At 44.2% G+C, this 21,621-nt stretch overlaps 1 protein-coding gene across 1 annotated transcript in view; it reads left to right on the top strand.

The window, feature by feature from the left end:
- Positions 1-3,204: 3,204 nt before the first annotated feature.
- Cd101 (CD101 molecule) overlaps positions 3,205-21,621 on the top strand; it is a 42,148-nt gene continuing 23,731 nt past the window's right edge. Inside the window, exons 1-4 of the mRNA XM_038311927.1 lie at positions 3,205-3,314; positions 16,797-17,177; positions 18,349-18,762; positions 20,997-21,383. Coding sequence (XP_038167855.1) covers positions 3,272-3,314; positions 16,797-17,177; positions 18,349-18,762; positions 20,997-21,383 — 1,225 coding nt within the window. The 5' untranslated portion in view covers positions 3,205-3,271. The remainder of the gene's footprint in view (positions 3,315-16,796; positions 17,178-18,348; positions 18,763-20,996; positions 21,384-21,621) is intronic.

Genomic DNA, 21,621 nt, shown 5'->3' with positions numbered 1-21,621 from the left:
TGATCCACCCACTACAGATGGGAACCAGTAACAGACCAAAGTAATGCCACCAAAGTCCAACTGGTGAGCCAGGGAGTTTGCTGAGGTTACTTACTTCATAGGTAAAGGGTTACTTACAGGTTCAGAGAAGGCAGCTAAGTACTGAAAACACCCACACCAGTACAGCTGGCAGCTCATGAAAGCTAGATGCCCAGAGTTCTCTGCACAACTTAATAGGAAGCTTAAAAGAGTGGAGAGTCTCCTGTCCTTAGCATCCTTGTTGCTTATACTGGGCAAGGGAAGGTCTTGTTAATGTGGTAAGTTTTAGGGACTTCCTGAGACTTGTGAGTTGTTTTCTTCCTTAGTCTTAAGGAACCTTCCTCTAGGATGGAATGTTTTTACTAGGTCTATGGGACTCTCTTTGTGAAAATGTGTAAGACACATGGCAAAGCACTGAGTTGTCCAACCCAGGGCCATCCTAGGCCATTACTGATCCCATCACACAACACATTAGTGAAGTTACTTAGTTAACACATAGACTCATCAGTAAAAATAAATATTTATCACTGAATCCACCAAGTCTTGTAGATGTTTATTACACAGTAGTTACTGCTGATACAGTATATTTGCCTAAAATATTAATACCAGAAGGTGGCCTATGGCATCTCTAGCCAAAAAGGTGAACAGATTTCTGCATTTCAAGTTGTGCTGATACTATGATTATCAGCTTGGAGAGTGAGTTTGAGATCTCAGCCCTAGGCAGCCTGCCAGTTAATGCTCTCCTACACACAGCCAGCATGCCCCTGCCTCTGTCTTTGGGATTTTACTTCTTTCTGGGATCTCCCTTCCTATCCCCTCTTACCCACTGGAATCATACTGGACCTGCAAGGATCTACTTGAGAGCATGTCTTTTGTAAACGATCTTGGTGGCCAGCCCTACCTCTCCATCCATTCACTCCCAGGGTTTTTCTTGCCAGGCCACGCTCTGGACACCCCAAGCCTGCTTCCTCCTGTGGTTTCTGTTGTTTATCTTCAGTTGTTTATGGAACTGGACTCCAGGTTCCTGTGGGGTGGAGCTTTCTTGTCCTTCCTTTACCCTCCAGGTCTTACACAGAACTTTGAAGGGGGAAGTCTAGAATCTTTCACAAAGGCCTGTGCAGGTTAACTGGCTTCAGAGAGCTAGTTTTTAAGAGACCACAGCTAGTGAATTTAACCAGAGGGCAGGATGAATCAGTGAGCAGGTGTGTGGATAGAGAAATAAAGAGCAGATGGATGGATTAAATGTCAATATCCCAGCTCTGTAGATGCACCCTGATCTATGGTCATTGCACTAAGAAAATGAATTTTACTTTAAAATGCCTTTGTTCCAAAGGCTCCTTTAACCACTCACTCACTCTTTCTGGACTAGATATGCCCTACCTCCTGCAACTGTAGCCATCTCCCAAGGGACCTCCCCTACTTTCCCCAGTGTGACAATCTGTCATGTTCTCTTCTGCTCACCTCTGTCAGGCTTCGCCATCTAAAGAAGAGAGGCTGTTCTTTAACATGAGGCTTTCCAGCACTTGTATCTTGTCATGTAGAGGGACTCTCTATGTTTCTGATGTTTCGTCTCTCTGTCCTGTCTTTATTTTAAATGCCCCAATTTAGGAACTCGTTCTTGGTGAAACAAGCAACTACAAAAATCTGTGACTGACCTTTTGTTTATAGACCTCTCTACCTCCCTCACCTTCCAACCAGTTAATAATACAAAATTTCGTTTTCAAAGAAAAACCATGCTATCTTCATGTTAAAAACCCTCCTGATGGTTCCTCTGTTCTTCAAGATTAGAGTCTGGCTAGCTTTCACAACCCGCTAAGATCTGTCCCAGGCAACCTATCGATGCCCTCCCCACACCAGCCCCAAGGAAAGGACAGTCAGCATTGCCCTGCAATGCGAGAGTGTTTCCCAATTGTGCCCCAGCCATTTTCCTCCAGTCCTCTCTTTAGCCCAGTCCCATCTGTCCTGACCTTCCCTTCTGCCCACCAACTTCCATCTCTGCCTTTACGTGTCCCATGGTTTGTGGCCACATCTATTGGTGGTCGTCTGATTAAGAAGGCATTTTTCCTGGCTGGGCGTGGTGGTGTACACCTTTATCCCTAGCACTTGGAAGGCAGAGCAGGTAGATCTCTGTGAGTTTGAGGCCATCCTGATCTACAAATCGAGGCGTTCCAGGACAGTCCAGGACAGTCAGGGATTATTACACAGGGAAAATAAAAAAAAAGCATTTCCTGAGGGTAGAGGGACAGTTGTGAATATCTTTGTATGTGCAAGTTCTACCACAACACCAGAGCATGGGTGGGGGGAGACTGGATGAATGAATGAATGGTTGCATGGGTGGATGGATGAATGGATGATAATGAGTGAGCAGACGGTGGGTGGGTGGCAGATAGATGGAAGGATGATTGGCAGATGAGTGGGTGGGTGGATGGATGAATGGATGGATGGGGGAGATCTGGATAGGTGGATAGATGGTAGATGGATAGATGACGTTTGGGTAGGTAGACAGGTGGACGGTGGTCGTGGATAGAACAGTGAAGAATCTATCTGGTACCGTGCCCTAAAACAAACTAACTTGCTACTAATCTACCTAATCTGTGCTTTACCAGGTCCTAGAGACTGAGGCTAATAACTTCTCTCCTTGGTCTCCAGACCCACTCTGGGAAGATAGAAATCCACTTAGAGTCTTCTGATGGTGCTAACAGGAGCTAATATCCATTGAACACTTTCTGTGGGCCGAATATTGTTCTAAGTGCTTTAAACCAGTGAGCTTTTTGGCTCTCTTGTGGGGTGTGTGTTATGAGCAGCCCCATTTTAGAGATGAGAGTTAGAAAAGGTTAGCTTTTCATAGGTCACACAGCTGCTACTAGTGGAGTCTGCCCCAAACCCCAGGCAGCCTAACTCTGAAGATTCCATCTTCATCCCTCCTGAGACCCCAGGGGAGCACGATATTTCTCGGTGCTTTTTATTCGTCCAGTTTTCTGGAATTCCTTCATGTTATCTTCCAGGAAGAACCCCAGCTTCTGTCTGTCTGTGTGTGTTTGCTTCACCATGAAGCTAACTAGTTACCTCCCACCCAGATCCGAGTGACTGTCAACGTAGCCACCTTTGCTTTCTGCAAGCCATCTCCGTCTCTCCGTGGGCTGAAAACCGCACCATAGCTTCCTCTTTACCTTTGCCGTGACAGCACAGAATTTTATCACTCAGCTTCTGAGCAACCTCAGCGCAGCTGCCCCGAAAGGCAGTGCCAGTCCAGATGGCGTACATCCTGTGTGTGGTATCTCTCTTTCTCTCTCTGGGTAAGTTTTACAACTTTGATGTTTCTGCCATCACAGGACCTTGTCATCCAGAGGCTGCTGGGCGAGAGCAGGACAATTTGGTCTTCACAGCAACCACTAAGTTATAGACTGACTTTGTGGCCATCGTTTACTTATTGGTGACAGTGTTAGGCTTCCTTAGATGTCCTTGTGATCTGGGGCAGTGGAGGACTTTGTTGTATCCTGGGCATCTCATATCTTTTATTTCTCTATTTTTTTCTAAGTTTGTCTGTCTTTGAGCTTTGCATGTTCCCGACTTTATGTCACCTTCCTGGGAGGGAGGGCTTTTGCTGCCCCATGAAGAGGCCTTGAGGTTTGCCTGATGTTAGGGCGTAACTAGATGAGTGTGCTTGTGGATGTGGCTGGGTAGAGGAAAAGGTGAGCAGAGCTCTCCAAAGTTTAGGACAAGCTAAAAGAAGGTTCTTGGCCTCATCAGAGAGTCAAAGAGAGAGAGAGAGAGAGAGAGAAAGAGAAGGATTAAGAAGATTAATTGGCTCTGTTAAAGGCCATATGGGGCCTTTATACATGTTTGAACAGGGTAGAGGAAGGAATAATTTGGAGGTAAAGGAAGGAAGCAGGTGAACTGAGCAGGGAATAAAATATTCTCTTACCAAGTAGGGCAGGTACCAGGGATACTGTGTACCATATACAATGACCATCACAGGATAACCTATAAATACATATTATAAAATGCATAGGACCAGAGGGTAAACTGGACATATTGAAATAGAGTTATCAGGATATTTTCAATAGCCCGTGTTGTGGCATCTGTAATAACTGCACTTGAGAGCAAGTAGGAGGCCAACCTGTTTTATATAGTGAGCCCTATGTAAACAACATTTTAAAAAATAAACCATAAAGCCGGGCGGTGGTGGCGCACGCCTTTAATCCCAGCACTCGGGAGGCAGAGGCAGGCAGATCTCTGTGAGTTCGAGACCAGCCTGGTCTACAAGAGCTAGTTCCAGGACATGCTCCAAAGCCACAGAGAAACCCTGTCTCGAAAAACCAAAATAAATAAATAAATAAATAAATAAACCATAATATATTTATTTCCTTTCTTTTTTATGTGTTATACAAGATCTGGAGGAATATTTATTAACCACCAACTTCAAGGAAGTAGTGGGTATGGAGAGAATATTTTAATATGACCACAAAAATTGTCATATAATATGCAAATATCTGATTTCTTGTCTATGCCCATCACTGAAGGACACAGGACATTTTCATTGGAGATTAATTAAAAATAAAAATGTCAGGTTTTTTTTCTTCACCCTGTCTTAAGAACCCTTTCATCCTGTCTGTGGGTTCAGGTTTAGAACCTTTGCTTCCCAGAGACTGAGCAGAGTTTGTGCAGACCTGGACAGCTGGGATGAGGGAGGAGCTGGACTAGGCTGTGGCCAGTGTGGCCAGGGCCGTAGCAGGGTAGGCATTGCTGAGGCTTTGGTGGGGTCCCACACGGACTGCTGCATCCGGGACCCTGTTCTGTCATCTAATGGAGGATGCATGCTTCGTGTTTGGTGACTGCATTTGCCCTGTGTGGGGGTAAAATGGGTTTACATTGGACAGGGATGCAGAAAGTTGCTCGGCCTCGTTCTGGTTTCTGATACTTGTTTTTAGTTTTTAGCTATCCATTTGTTTTTGATAAGCAGGCTGGAAGGTCTGGAGGAAGGACCATAGAAGCTCAGATGGAAAAAGGAGAAGCTGGGTGCTTTTCTCTACCCACTGCCACAGTTGCCTGACCCCGGTTCCCTACCCACTGCCACAGTTGCCTGACCCCAGTTCTGTATTTGTCCCTTCTAGACTTTGACTCATATCAAGTTCTGACTGTGCATGTAATCACAGTTTTTACATGAGACATGCGTAAATCAGGAAATAACTTGAAAGCCTGCCGTGTGTCATTATAATTATAGAGAAGAAATGCAGGAAATTAGTGATGATAAAACCATCAATCACATTGTTTGGTGAATCTAGTCTTTGTCCCAGCTCTGTGGCATTGTTTTAGAATGTGTGGACTAAGTCTCCAGGACACAGCACCCGCTCACCAGGGACTTTCAAACTGAGCCGCACTCAGCACCTCAATTTATTATTTAAAAATAATAATTATTATTTGTGTGTTGCATGTGAACATGCATGGAGTCAGGGGGTAGCTCTATGGACTCAGTTCTCTTCCACATCTTCGTGGGTTCTGGTGATTGAACACAGATCATCAGGTTTGCTTCTTAAGTACCTTTACCTGATGAGCCATCTTACCAGACCCTTTTTTTAATTATTTATTTATTTATTTCATATTAAACAGAAAGACCAAGCCATAAATTAGAATGCGACTCTTGGAGGCTCATGCAGTGGGTAAATGCTCTCCTGGGCTTAGCTGTTGGACCTGCCTGCTCCCTGGATCACCTCTGACCCTGACCAGCTGCCATACAATTAAGGGGACCATTAACGCAAAAAGCCAATGGAGAGGGGATACTTTTGTGTTACTGAGATTGTGTTCATGTGGAAATGAAGAACTTTCCACTTTAGACAGGATGGATGATGTCCTGGCTCCTCCCATCTCCCCACCACCCAGCACAGTGCATATTTAATGTACAAGGAAAGAGCAGTTGTTTGATGTGTTGGCTGGACCTTAGGTAGGTTTTGCATATGGTGGAATTACTTCAAACCCTTTTGTTTTTGAGACAGAATCTCACTGTGCGGTCCTGGCCATGGCTGTGTTGTGGCCTGAATGTTTGTGTCCTCTCAGGATTCACCTGTTGGAACTTTAACCCCAGAGGGGTGGTATTAGGAGATAGGGCCTTTGGAAGGTGGGTGGCTGAATGGCTTCGTGCCCTTAAAAGAGATTGGAGAGACCCAGCTAGTCCCTTCCATGTGTGAGGGCACTACTAGAAGGTACATCCGCAAGAATCAGGCTCCCACTGGTGTCAAATTGACTAGTGCCTTAGTCTCGGAATGCCTAGTCTCTGGGGCTGTTTCTGGCTTTTCTCCATTCAAGTTTTTGATATTGCTATGAACAGACTAAGACATAGACCTTTTCAGAGGAGAAAGAGAAAGTGTTGAGGTTTCACAGGTTATTTATTTATCCATTTATTTTTGCAGTCCTAGGGGTAAATTCAGGGCCTCGTGCATACTAAGCAAGCACTCAGCCATTGAGCCACATCCCCAGCCAGTATACTTGAGATGGAAATAGAAGAATTCCAGAGGCCAGTTCGCAGGGATTGCACACTGAAGTGCCTACCTGTCATGTCGTTGTGTGCTGTGTCAGGGCCTCTCTCTTCTTCCTAGGGATGATGGTACTGCAGAGGACCGCCATTGCTCTTTTAGTAGACGGATGACTAAGTTTTTTTGCACAGTGACTTTCAGCCTTATGGTCCAGCCTCCTCCTCTTCTTGCCCTGTCTGGCTCCATCTCTCTCGTGCCCTTCACTGATGCCTCTACAAAGGTGCCCTTATCCATCCTGCCGCCCACTGCTTGTCAGTCCGTTACCCTTTCTAGCTGCCATCCACATCCTGTCCCCTGCAAGGTCATGAAGTAGTTTATATGGCCTGCCGTGACTTCTTAGCCTCAAAAAGACCACTGCTTCTGCTTTCCTGGGATTTCTTACGGAGACCTGCAGAGCGATGAAGTCATTCGTCTCAAAGGACGCTGCCAGTCCCTGCCCCCCAGCAGCCCTCAGCAGTGCTGGTCAAGCCCTTTCCTCTTGGAACACTCTACATCCTGTGATTCTCAAGTCACTGTGTGATGGCTGCCTTCCCTCCTACCTGACTTCCCAGTCCCCTTCTGTATGTTTTGTCCCCCCTCATTTTCTAAACAGAGATTCTCCTTGGCCATCTTCTTCAGACTCCCTGAGACTTCTGAATACTTCTAGTGGGCCTGGTCTACATCTACAGCTCAGATTCAGGGACTTGCCAGGGCAGTAAGAAACAGTGGGCATAGCCGCGGACCAGTTGGACACTTGCAGGTTCAAGTCTGGCTGAATTTTGTCATTACTAAACACAGAAATAATGAAATGTTTTCGAAGTCTACAAGTCTTTAAAAGTAAAATACACATACTTAATTTTTTCCCAAAATTTTTTGGTATCTTTCCTTTTTATCCCAGAGCATTCAAATTCCTTGCCTCTACAGTTAAATGCATTATCTTCTTGCCTACCCTGAATACACAGTAGTAATTCTCACTGATACCCCCCTTCTTCTTTTCTGCTGAGTACCATTGTTCTCCCAGCCGGTTTTATCAAACATGGGTATCTGGTTTCCTCCCCCCTCCTGTCCCTATGTTCAGCCCTACCACACCAAAGCGTCCAGAGCCCTAACCTCTCCAGCTATCGTCTCCACAGTAGCTCTTAAGTTCTGTCCCTTTTCAAGCCCTGCGCTTGCATCACCTCTATCCTGAGCTAGATGTTCTGGTGTCTATTCCCAACTTCCACCATTCTCCATACAACCCCCGGATTGCGTTTCCTAAGATATTTCTGGCACTCACAGTGGCTTCCCCATTGCCTAATTAACTTCAGCCTGCTAACCATGACAGTCAGGCTCCTCACGCTCCTAGCAAGCCTCATGCCGCACCCCAGTCTTCTTGTCCTTCTTTCCCCAGAAGCTGACCGCTTCCTATTTCTCAACAGCTCTTTTCGGTTTTTATTCACGTCATCTTGGCATAGTCTCACACATCTGAAAGGCTCTGTCCCCACTTGGCCTGTAGTCTTCCCACTCTTCCTAAGTCCAATCCCGATGCCATTTGTGCTAGTCGGACTTGGCACCTTGACACAAAGCTAGACATACCTGGGAGGTATGTCTACAATTGGAAAAATGTCACCACCAGATTGCCCTGTAGGCATATCCGTGGAGACCTTTCCTTGATTGCTAATGGATGCAAGAGGCCCAACCCACTGTGGGCAGTACCATCTCTAGGCAGGTAGACCTGGGCTATGTAAGAAGGTAATGGAACATGAGCCTGGTACAAAGCCTGTAAGCTGAGTTTCTCTAGTCCTTTTCTAGTTCCTCCCTTGAGTTCCCACCCCAGCTTCTCTCCATGATGGCCTGTGGGTTATATGTTAAATTAAGCCCTCTCATCTCCTCCCAAGTTGGTGATGGTCATGCTGTTTGCCACAGAAACAGAAGGAAAATAGAATAGCATCTTTCCTGCAAGCCTCACTTACCCCCGCTACACACACACACCAGTCATGAAATCTCTGCTCTCTTTAAATTCCTCTAGGGGCTTGCATTTGTATATTTGTCATGGAGGTGATTGCCATTCTAACTGGCTTGCTTATTAAGACTCAAGGTCAGAGATGGCTCCCAACTCTTCTTTGTAGGTTACAAAGAAGTATAAAGTACTCTCAAATAGCAGAAAGCCTCTAAGTGGCTGAATAGATATTTATTGAATTGGCAAATAAAGCAGGGGGCCATGGAGCACTCGTTTTCACAATCGAGACTTCTACTGTGCATGTATTTCACCAAGAATTGACAAAAATGTGAAGCAGCATGGCCCAGCTGCCCACAATAAAAATGATCATATAACATGCCCTGACAGAAAGAGAGTAATGGCACCTCAAAACTATACTTTAAAAAAATGTTTCTTTAGCTGGGATGTAGAAGGAAGCAGCGGGCTGTGTCCCGCCACCCGGCTAGCTTTGCCCAAAATAATTACACGGAAACTGTATTCTTTTAAAACACTGCCTGGCCCATAGTTTTAGCCTCTTATTGGCTAATTCTCACATCTTCCTTTAACCCATATTTAGTAATCCGTGTAGCACCACGAGGTGTGGCTTACCAGGAGAGATCTTAACCTGCGTCCATCTCGGAGAGGAGAAGCATGGAGACTCACTATGGTGACTGCCTGAAGTGTCTCCCCACTGCCTGCTACCCAGCATTCTGTTCTGTCTACTCCGCCTACCTAATTTTCTGTTCTCTTAAAGGGCCAAGGCAGTATCTTTATTAATAATGAAAGTAACACATAGACATTCCTCCATCATTTCCCCTTTTTAAACAAAAAAGAAAGGCTTTAACTTTAACATAGTAAAATTACATGTAACAAAAGAGTTATCAAGCAAGAATTACAGTTACAATATTTAAATCTATTTTCTTTTATTATAACTAAGGAAAACTATAACTATTGAACCATTCTTCAACTCCATCAAAGACTCCAGAAGGATATAAGGCTACCTAAGTAAACAAGAAATATGCAGCTTTCAAACTCTAGAAATGAGAGACAACTCGCTGCCTGGACAGTCACCCAAAGTTCCTCTGTACCGTTGGGGCATCCATCTTCAGCCTTCAGGCCCATAGTGTCCAGCAGACTTTTCCATGAAGCAGGAAATTCCAAAGACAGTTCAGTCACTTTCTGCTGTGTCCTGCAGAATGTCTCGCAGACTCTTTCATGAATCAGGAACCCAGAAGGAACATCTCACCTTTAGGCAAGTTCAGCAGTCCTCTCTCTGTGGGTTCTTTATGTCCAGTTTATGTAACAGTCCAGGCAAGAGCAGTTTCTTGCCCATATGGTTATCAAACTCCATAAGGAGCCTCTTTGATGCCCATCTTCCTCTTGAAGTAGATTGGTGTTGTCGAGAGCAGATGTGTCTCATTGTCATGAAAAAGCCCTAAGTTATTAAAACATTAAATGTCATATTCTGCAGTCTTTGAAAGATATGAAGAATGTCTATCTAACTGAAATATATCTCTACATATCTAGAAAATCTAATAACATGACTACAAGCTTAACTATTATCAATGATTATCCATTAACAACCTATATTTCCTAATTATACATTACATTTTTAAATGAACTACACAATTACAATACCTTAATCAAGATCAGAAATACATATACATATAACAATTGACCTTAAAATCCATACCAATGTAAATTATTTATCTCTATATCATATCCCCCTTTAAATGTAAAAGAACATTTATGAACAATATTTGGGAATATGGGCACAGTTTTTTCTCTCCAAACTGCTTCCTGTTGAGTGGGGGTGCTGTTATTTAGGTCTTTTATGGTATATCCTGTCTGCTGGGTTTATCTCAGTCGGCAGTTGAGCAAAGTAATTTTTGAGGGTGTTCACAGCAACCTTTTAGGAGGGCGTGGTCTATCATACCATATTGGGATAGAAGCAATCCACAGAGTCTCGTCCTCTGTGAAAACAAAAGAAGAAACTCTTTTCCAAAGCATCATGTTCTTAGATTCAAATCCTGAAGTCATACCGTTAAGATGTCCATTCTGGTTTAGACTGGCAGCCCATATAATGAAATGTCTTTCTGTACTTAGCTCCTTTACAGTCAAAAATTTCAAAGAAAACACAATAAAATACATAATCCAGACTCTCTGTGAATTTTTCATTTTTACGTGGCTTATTTTTACTCTATCACTTTACTTTTTTTAATCTATAACTATTTGTACTCTGTCTCTTTAAAGACTTTACCCTTTTTTAAGGCATTAACTTTATTCTCTATATTTTTTTTTCTCTCTCAAGCCTATATACATTTATTCAACATTGTGACCCATATGGGGGTCTTTTATGTCTGAATCTGTCCTATTGTGAATCTGTAATTTTTTTACTGTCCAGAAACATGTTTGATTTGCGCCTTTAAATCGCTAAGCGCTTAAGACTCTAAGCTGTGACATTCCTGGGTCAAAAACAGGTACTGTGAGCTTGCCACGCCCAGTCCAACATGGCGGAGCCTCTTGTGACTGAATCAGTTGCAGCTCTGGGCTGCAGAGTGGCGAGCTGTTCTGGATGTTGGCTCCACCTCTCTCCAATTTTTAAAATGGAGGATGTACCATTTTTTACTAGCTCTGGGGCCGCCAGGTAGGAGCCGCACTCAGCACTTTAATTTTGAGACTGAGCGTGCAGCACAGAAACTCTTTTTATCCAAGTTACAGCCAAATCTGATGCGCAGAGCACCGCACAGTCTGAAAACATCTCTCTGTATTATGGCAGGAATCCGCCATGCTCTCCGGCTCCCCTAAGCCTGATTCCGCCATCTGCCCAGGTGCAGGCGGGAGCGCTGAGCCATTGGCATGGTCTCATAGCACTCTCCTTTCAATCCCAAGCAGGCCCACAAATATCCAGGCCCATAAAAGCCATTGAAATGTTTTAAAGCCAGAGTTTGCGCTGGCAGCACAGCGCAGGAAGCCGCGATTTAAAATGACCCAGCTTTTTTTTTTTGCCGCTATTGTCGAAACAGGAAATCTCTCTACGGCATGTCCTAGCAAACAGCAAAAAGCTGTGTTAAACTCTCTCTCTCCTTTAATTAAAGCCCTCTCAGGTTTTTAAGTGGATTTAGCCCCATGTTGGGCGCCAATCTGTAGAAGGAAGCGGCGGGCTGTGTCCTGCCACCTGGCTAGCTTTGCCCAAAATAATTACACGGAAACTGTATTCTTTTAAAACACTGCCTGGCCCATAGTTTTAGCTTCTTATTGGCTAATTCTCACATCTTCCTTTAACCCATATTTAGTAATCTGTGTAGCACCATGAGGTGTGGTTTACCAGGAGAGATCTTAACCTGCGTCCATCTCGGAGAGGAGAAGCATGGAGACTCACTATGGTGACTGCCTGAAGCGTCTCCCCACTGCCTGCTACCCAGCATTCTGTTCTGTCTACTCCGCCTACCTAATTTTCTGTTCTCTTAAAGGGCCAAGGCAGTATCTTTATTAATAATGAAAGTAACACATAGACATTCCTCCATCACTGGGAGGTGATGGGGCACACTTTTAATCCTAGCATTAGGGAGGCAGAGGCAGGCAGATCTCTGAGCTGGAGGCTAGCCTGGTCTACAGAGTGAATTCCAGGACATCCAGGGCTACACAGAGAAACCCTGTCTTGAAAAACAAAAAATGTTTATATATATATATATATATATATATATATATATATATATATATATATATATATATGTATATATATATATACATATATATATATATATCCATGTGTGTATATGTATGTGTGCATGTGTACATGTATGTGCATGTGGAGGTTAATGTCAGGTGCCATTCTCAATCTCCTTCCACCTTTTTTTTTAGTTTTTTGGAAATTAAAATACATCATTGCCCCCTTTCTTTCTTCCTTCCAACCCCTCCTTTATCTCCCTACCTCTTCTCAAATTCATGGCATCTTTTTCTTTGTCATTGTTACATGTATGTATATATGTGTATATACATACAGATATGTGTAAGTATAAATACAACCTGCTTGGTCCATTTAGTCTTACTTATATGTGTATGATTTCATGGCTGACCACTTGGTGTTGGGGAAACAATTATGGGGCTCATTCCTGAGGATGAATATTTCTCCTGCTCTCAACAATCCTTAATTGCCTATAGTTCTTTGTCCGCGGGTGGGGCCCAGTGAGAGTTCCTTCTTCCATGTGAGCTTGTCTGTTGGTGTTGTGCTTCTCAGGTCTTGTTTAGGCACTCGGGTTGTTGAGGGATGGGTGAAGCTTCTCTGCCATTTCTAAAAGACATTGTCCCAGCAGATTTCCTGGTCCTCTGTCACTAACCATCTTCTGTCCCCCTCTTCTATGATGTCACCTGAGCCTTAGATACGGCAGCAGCGTTGGAGATGGGCACCCCACGGTCACTCATTCTTTGCATTTTGACTAATTACGGTTTTCTGCAATGTTTTCCTTTTGTTGCAAAGAAACGTTTATTTGATGGGTAATGAGAGTTACACGTATCTGTGGGCATAGAGATAAATATTTAGAATGTGTGGGGAGTTAGGCTGACTTAGTAAAGTGGCAGTAGTAGGTTCTTCTCTAAGATCCTTCTCGTTAGCCTTGTGCGGTTGGCTAGGTTTCCAGTACCAGGCATAGTTTCTCTCCTGATCAAAGGGCCTGAAGTCCAATTAGAGAGCCATTGGTTACTACCAAGATATAAGTGCCAGTATTTCAGCCTTAGGAAATTGTGTCAAATTGGTCACAGCTGGCTGTCTACCCTATATATATAGAAACAGGATCTGTCACTGTACCTGGGACTCACTGATTCAGATAGATGAGCTTCCCCATAAGTCCCAGGAATCCTCCTGTCTCTGACTCCTCAGCACTTGGGTTACAGGTACACCGCTGTGTCCAACTTTTACCTGGATACTGGGGATGCAGTTCCTTAAACATGTGCAACAGGCATCTCCTCCATTCTAAAAAATATATTCTCATGGTGAAGTGTAATATATAAGAAAAGGCTGATAAAACATAGACGTGAACTTCGACAAATAAGCAGAAAATAAAACCCGTGCAATCGGTACAAGGTTCAAGAAACATCATTAGGTCCCTAGAGGTGCCCAGCCATCCTGCCTGTACATCACTATGCACAATCCTTCCCCTCAAATCACTCCTGACTCTCAAGATAACCACTTCCTGGCTTATGATTTTTAACCCCAACTAAACAATAAAATGTGGTTTTGCCTATTTAAAAATTTTTAATTTTAGGTGCATTGGTGTTTTGCCTGCTTGTATGCCTGTGTAAGGGTTGGTGTTGGGTCTCCTGGAACTGGAGTTATAGACAGTTGTGAGCTGTCGTGTGGGTGCCGAGAATTGAACCCCGGGTCCTCTGGAAGAGCGTCTCTCCAGTCCCTATATTTAACTTTATAAAAGATAGAATTTCTGTAAATATTCAAAGAGATTCAAAGGTATTCTGGGTATGATCAGATATAATCCTACATATTATTGCAAATAGTTATAATTTTTACTTTAAACTTTAAAAAATATTCCATTTTATGATACATCACTACAGTGTATCTGTTCTACTGTTGGTGGATTTGTGAGCTCTCCCTTGTTTGGAGTGACAATGAACACTGCAGCTGTAAATATTCCTTCATATTTATAAATATTCCTGGTATACAGTTGTCCACATTTCACTAAGGCTCCCAGGCTGAAAATGTTTTAAACTTCCTCTGTAGTCATTTTCTGGTAAGTAATTATTTTTTTCTAATGTGTCTAATTCCTATTTATAGATATTCAGCACAAAAAGTGCGATATAAATATATAACATTGAGATTTATGAATACTTGAATGTATTTTTAAATTATTACTGGAAATGTGTGTGGTTTGGGTATTGATTAGTTTCTCAGCCAGTTTGAGTTGAGTGTATTCTGATGCAGTTTTTAATTTTTTAGTTGATTCCGCCAAGCAATCGCTAGCCCCGTGTGGGGGAAGGGAGCCTCCTCTGTACCTTCTGGTAGTTTCCGTCCCTTCTCACGAGCTCTGCATGGATCTGTCCCCCCCCCCCCCCACACACACACACAGGAGTCGCCTGAACTCTTTGTCCCTGCTCTGCTTCTCTGGAGCCTGTTCTGAAGGATTCTATTCTGTCAGCTCCTCTGTCCCTGCCCCAGCTCTCGATGGACGCTTTTGATGTTATCCACCCCGTCTGGTTCTTCAAAGGTTCCCGGGCCCTCATAGCAGATCCTGTCCACCACTGTGACATCATTGTTTCTGGTCTCTGCTCTTTCAGAAACGCAAGACGAGAACCCTTCCCTTTTAGTCTTAATAAACAAACATGTAGTGATTTCTGGAAAAAAAATAATGCTGAATGAAAAAAAACATTTCTTGCTTTGTGAATTTTTTACTCTTTTGGCTTTCTGAGGTGCCCACCACCCAGCTCCCAAATAAATAGTCACGCCCAGAGGCTTATTCTTAGTTATGTTTGCCTGACAAGTGTGGCTTGTTTCTTGCCAGCTTTTCTTAAATTATCCTACCTTTTGCCTCTGGGCCTTTATCTTTCTCTACTTCTGTATACCTTTCTTTCCCGCTTACTTTGTGATTGGCTGGGTGGCTGGGTGGCTGGGTGGCTGGGTGGCTGGGTGGCTGGGTGGCTGGGTGGCTGGGTGGCTGAGTGGCGGGGCTGCTGGGCGGCTGGGAGGCTGGGCAGCTGGCCCCTGATGTCCTCCTCTCCTTGTTCTCTTGCTCCTCTTTTTTTTTTCTTCTCCCAGATCTCTCCTTCTATTTATCCTCTCTGCCTGTCAGCCCCTCCTACCCTGGCTCCTGGCTCGCTATTGGCCATCTAGCTCTTTATTAGACAGACCATCAGGTGTTTTAGACAGGCCCAGTGACACAGCTTCACAGTTTAACAAACACAGCGTAAACAAAAGTCACACGCTTGAAATTAATATTCCCCAGCAATTTCTCTGTAGGAACATGACCTTTTGATCATGTTTTCTCCTTTAAACCTAATATTCTGAGGTTTCTGTAGTTGTTGTTTTTTTTAACTCTTACTCTATTGGAGGGCCTGCCACCAGCTCCCAAATAAATGCACACGGGGGAGGCTTATTCTTTCTTATAAATGCCTGACCTTAGCTTGACTTATTTCTTGACAACTTTTCTTAACTAATTATCCAGTCTATCTTTTGCCTCTGGGCTTTTACTTTGCTCTACTTCTGTATATCTTTTCTCTCCTTCTTATTCTGTGTCTGGCTGTGTAGCTGGGTGGCAGCTGACCTCTTCTTACTCCTTGATCCTTCTTGCATGGTGACCATCTCCTTCCAGAGTTCTCCTCCTATTTATCCTCTCTGCCTGCCAGCCCCACCTATCCTTTCTCCTGCCTTGGTATTGGCTGTTCAGCTCTTTATTAGACCATCAGACGTTTTAGACAGGCGAAGAATCACAGCTTCATAGAGTTCAACAAGTGCAACATAAAGGAGTACAACGTATCCTTACATCATTAAAAACAAATGTTCCACATAACATACGGGGTAAACAAATGTAACACATCTCAAAATCATATTCCACGGCAGTTTCAATAAGAAAATATCCTATCTGAAAACGGTAAGAAAAAAAATTAAACTCTGAGCAAAGAAGCTGCAGGGCTTCATGAAGCATCCCTTCTAGATTTCTCGGTAAAGTGAAAGGGCCTTTCTAAGAAATCAGAAAGCAAAAAACAGCAACATGAAGCAAAAGCAAATAGAAAAGAAAAATCTTTACAGTAGACAGGAAGTGTGGCCGCCACTTCCGGTGCTCCTTTTATCTACTTTTGCATCAGACATGGCTAAGAGCTACAAATATCTCCAACTAGCCAGCAAGAAAGACTAAGACTAAGGTATCAAGAGCAGAGCTGAGGACGTTGCCTCTCTTGAAAGCCCTTCCGTGAGAGAAACTGTCATGGAATTTGAGGTTTGGTGGTTTAGGCTGTTTTGCCATAAAATACCACAAAAAAATGATCAGCTATTATATTACCTTTTAAGTCAGTCTGTTTAGACACACTGCTGCTCTGTGGATGTGGTCTTGGTACATGGTCGAAGCTAAACGTTTTCAGAAGGAGACCGGGGCTATGCAAGCTTAAGTCATGGAGGAGCAGTGACCTCACTGAGCCATTCCGCTGCCAGCCAGCCTGAGGAAGGCAGTGAAGATTTGAGGTGATGATAGCCAATAACCTGAGATCTCATTTACTAGGATGGTAACGTAGAGAGCTACATAATGTGGTGCCCCGGGAATTAGAGCGCTCATCTATTTTTATTCCCCTTCCTTCCTCCGACTTGCAAGCTAAGCTCAGCGTCAGCCAGAGGGAAGTGAAGATTCAAGAAGGCCCTCTGTACAGAGCCGAAGGCTACCCTGTCAGCATCAGCTGCAGCGTAAGTGGTCATCAGGGACCTTCCACGCAGGATTTCCAGTGGTCCATTTACCTGCCAACAGCCCCGAATAGGGAAGTCCAGATCATCAGTACCAAGGATGCCAGCTTCTCTTACGCAGTGTACGCCCAGAGGGTGAAGAGCAAGGAGATCTACATGGAGAGGCTGCAGGGCAACTCGGTCCTGCTGCACATCACAAAGCTCCAGATGAGGGATGCTGGCGAATATGAGTGCCACACCCCCAACACGGATGGGAAGTACTTGGGAAGTTACAGTGCGAAGACAAGTCTAACTGGTGAGCTCTTGCTAGCTAGCCCCTGGCAAGCCTGTCTCCACCATCACAGTGCCCTGCCATGGGAAAGGCTTTCCACTAGGCTGCTTGCTCTGGGTACCCCTCTAAGTACTTTGGAAATGTGTTACAAGTAGGTGTGTCATGTTTTCTCGGTGACCTACCCGACACAGATTGAGCCATTGTGGGGGCATTCCCAAGGCCCCCACTCCTAAGCTGGTAGTAGCAAAGCATTAGATAGACTTTTGCTTGTTCCCTCACCCTATATCACCTTGCAACTTGCTAAGAGAGATAGCACTAATATCATAGGTGATGTCATTAATAACCGTAGAGTGGTTATTTTCCAACTACCATTTTCTATTACTTTTTCCTCTAGAGACTTCTATAGGAATATTCTTGCAACTTTCATTTACCTGGTGTATCTAGTTTTCTTTTGCAGTTTAGCAGACACCTCCATGAATTCTAGGATGCAGATTCAACATCACCACCTTTGCGGAACCCTTTAGATAGCCTCAGGGCCTACCCCAACTTGGTTCTTCTTAGTTCCCTGCTCACACCGTGATTCCCAGCATTCGCCCTGTTATGCCATAACCGGCTCTTTATGTGCACATCTCCCACCACCTTCTGAGCTCCTGGGGACACCCGGCTCTTAGAGCAGTGTCTGGAGCATCCAGTGACTCCGTCTCTGTGCTGCTTTCGCACGGGCTTGGGCTGGATGGCTTACATTTGAGGAAGAAGAGACCGGTAGGGTCCTATGACAGCTATGAAAACTTTGGGAAAGATTGCATTGGGGATCTGAATAACAAATGACATGATTTCAGAGTTCTGTAATGGAGAAAGCAGATTAGGGTCTTGGAAGGGAAAGGAAGCGAGCCACTCATGTGCATCTAGAGAGACACAGGGAGGCTGAAGGCCAGAATCTAGGCCTAGAAGCTCCGGTGCTCCTCCCACTGGTGGCTGAGTAGCTAACCTGGCTCTAGCTTAAGCTGATGGAGCAAAGCCAGGGCCATACATCACTTAGCCACATGCTTTGCAAAGTTCCCATGCTCCCTCAGCAATCGGGAAGGCAAACTCAAAGGATGCCCTTTGAGATGAGGTGCAGGTGCCATCTTCCCTCGAGAAGGTCTAATGAAGGAAACATGGACCAGTCAGATGACCACTATTTCTCTGTTCCTAGTGATTCCCGACACCCTGTCTGCCACCATGCCCTCACAGACGTTCAGTAAGAAGGAAGGCGAGCCATTAGAACTCACCTGCAAGGCAACCAAAGCAACGGCTCAACATACCCACCTCGCTCTCACCTGGTACCTGATGCAGGAAGGAGAGAGCCAAGCCACTGAGATCATTTCTCTCTCCAGGGATTTTCTGTTGGCCCCCGGGCCCTCCTATGTAGCTAGGTTTGCGGCTGGCGATGTGCGGCTGGACAAGCTGGGTGCCACTTCCTTCAAGCTGTCCGTAGGCAGGCTCCAGCCCTCAGATCAAGGCCAGTTGTTCTGCGAGGCCACAGAATGGATTCAGGATCCAGATGAAACATGGACTTTGATCACAAGAAAGCGGACAGATCAAACAGCTCTGAGGATCCAGCCGGAGGGTAATTATCTTCTCAGGAAACCTGTGAATTTGCTGTCAGTGGGTACACTAGGGATAGCTCTTTTTTTTTTTAACCTTTTGTTGACTTTTCCTTAAAAGTAGATAAAAAGTTTAAGTTAATTTTGTGTTTGTCATCTGGGAAGCATAACTAAAGTGGAGATGTTCCAGAATGTTCCATTTTGGCTTTGCTCATGTGAGATTTTATATGGGACAAGAAATATGAAACAGCTAGATTGATGCCACAAACCAGCCTTGGAAATGATTTTATAACCATGTTTGTCAGGCACTTTGTAAGCATGTTATCTTTATCATTTCATTGTAGGCCAAATAATCACCCCATAATTTGCTCAGCCCCCTGTTTTCAAAACAAGGGACCATAGTTACAGACACCCCAGTACATTCTAATCCCCTACTGGGGAAAAGAGAAACCTACTTCCAAAGTCAAATCTGCCTCTCTCCTAAACCTACCTACCACAGGCAGCTGGGCCTCAATGCTGCACTAATTTCCAATATGAAGCCTTGTCCCTGTTAGTGACACATGTCTTTGAAATTGTCACCTTTCATGATCTACTGACGTTTTTGTCAAAAGCGGACAGAAAGGCCTGGTCATTTTTGCTCTCTTTATGTGCCTTGATTCAATAGGAGGGCCAGCTAAACCTGAGTATCCACAGTTGTTGTGGAATATTTGTCTAACTAGGCAAAAATGTGTTACATTCGTTTATGCTGTATTTGTTTAACTATGTAAAGATGTGTTGCATTTGTGTTATTAAATAAAATTAACCTGGGCTCAGAGAGGCAGGGTTAGCAACTAGTTGACAAGAAGTAGCAGAAAGGGGTGGGATAAAAAGAGAGGGGCTTCTGGGGAGGCCAGCAAAGAGAGAAAATTAGCCAGTTGCTACTCTAACTCTATGAGCTCACAGGTTTTCACCCTGGCCTTTAAATTTCAAGTTTTATTAGAACAATAGAGATTTAGTAAAGTGACCTTTCATGGTAGCAACAGAGCCATTGTCTGGGGGACAGAATCCCACCCCCTCCACAGGCTACAGCCTGAGCAGTTGGGCCTCTGGTGTTTAAAGTGTAGCCCCTGTGAGGAAGGTAAAACAGCATTTTAGTGCCCATGCAGGGCACCAAATGTAGCAGACTTTCTTGGACTGCCAGACCCCAAGTCATTACATGAAGACTTACTATTAGTTACGAATGCTTGGCCTTAGTTTAGGCTTGTCCCACTAGCTCTTATAACTTACATTAACCTATTTCTCTTCATCTACATTTTGCCTTGGGTCTTTTTACCTTTATTTCATTCCATATGTCCTACTTTCTTGATTCCAGCTGTCTGGCTGGTGGCTGCCTGGCTGACTGGCCTGGGTATCTCCTTCTCTTTCTCCCTTATTCTTTCTTGAGTCTCGATTCCTCCTACTACTTATTTTCTCTGCCTGCTTGCCCTGCTATCCCTCTACTGCTTAGCTATTGGTCATTCAGCTTTTTATTAGACCAATCAGGTGCTTTAGGCAGACAAGGTGGAACAAATGTAATCCATCTTTACATAGTTAAAAAATGAACATAAACAAAAGCAACACATCTTTACATGGTTAAACAAATGTTATATTCCACAACACACTGTGGAAAGGAATATTCTAGTGGTGGGTCACTAACTTTTTATGTTACTCTGCTCCACTACAAATCATCCTGTGGCCCTCAAGTGTCTGAGATACTGGATCCTACAAAGTCATATCACATATGCTCAGAAGTTAGAAAACGTCTACTGATTATTTCTTAGACAAATGAACAAAGTAAGAAATAAAAGCTGGGGATTATGGTTCTGAGCAAGCACTGAAAGCCCAGCACTCAGTGAGACCCAGGTTCAATGCCCAGCACAAAAATGAAAGAGAAAACCAGAAATCATAATTTACAGCAATTCAACACAGCATGAAATATTTCAGTTTTTAATTAAGGAGGCATGCCTAAGTAAGATACTTAACACAACTGTTGCATGCTTTTTATTTGCTGGGGACTGCTTTCAGAAAACCATGGATTTTGTCGTTTCTGGGTGATTAGGAATAGTCAGGAACTTTGTAATTTTCCTTCACTGTAGGGCTGTTTTGGAGTAGGGAACTCACAGCCACCATGGAACTGAAAGGCTACATGAGATGTAACCATGGATTGCTATCACAGATCTCATTTCTCGTGTGCTGAAAAGTGGGTTTTCTAAACATCTGCCTTGCTTTTGTTGCCCAGCAAGAGATTTTACAGTGAACATCACAGCCAGGAGCTCACCTGCTGAAGGAAAACCATTGGAACTGATTTGCCTGGTGGTCGGCAGGGGCAGTGACCTGCAGTTTCAGGGTTTTTGGTTCCTCAACGGGAAGGAAATTGCCCGAATTGACGCTGGTGGGGTCCTGAGCCTGAAGACAGACTACAGAGACCGAGCAAGTCAAGGACAGCTGCAGGTTTCAAAGCTAAACCCCCAGGCTTTCTCTCTCAAGATCTTCTCCGTGGGTCCAGAGGACGTAGGCACCTACAGTTGTGAAGTGGCTGAGGTGCTGAGAACTCAGAGCAACTCCTGGCAGGTTCTTCAGAGAAAGCAGTCCTCTGTCACCCCGGTGCAGCTGAGGGAGCCAGCAGGTATGTGACATGGGGACAGCCACAGATGGTGCTATCTTCAGACTCGCCCTCCCTGGGTAGTACAGGAACACAGTGGGCTTCTTCCTTTAGAGTCTGGAGCCTGTCAGACCTCACTGGAGGTGAAGTGAAGAAGGGAAATGTATCAAGACTAGCCAAGGAATTGGAGTTCAATTCCTGAGACATAGGCCATGGGTACCTCTCTTCATTTATCTCAATTTCAACTCTCCTGTCTATAAAT

Source organism: Arvicola amphibius, chromosome 14 (assembly GCF_903992535.2).
Source record: "Arvicola amphibius chromosome 14, mArvAmp1.2, whole genome shotgun sequence".
Taxonomy (NCBI): domain Eukaryota; kingdom Metazoa; phylum Chordata; class Mammalia; order Rodentia; family Cricetidae; genus Arvicola; species Arvicola amphibius.
The sequence above is the reverse complement of the archived record's forward strand: the minus strand, read 5'-3'. Positions and strand labels throughout refer to the sequence as shown.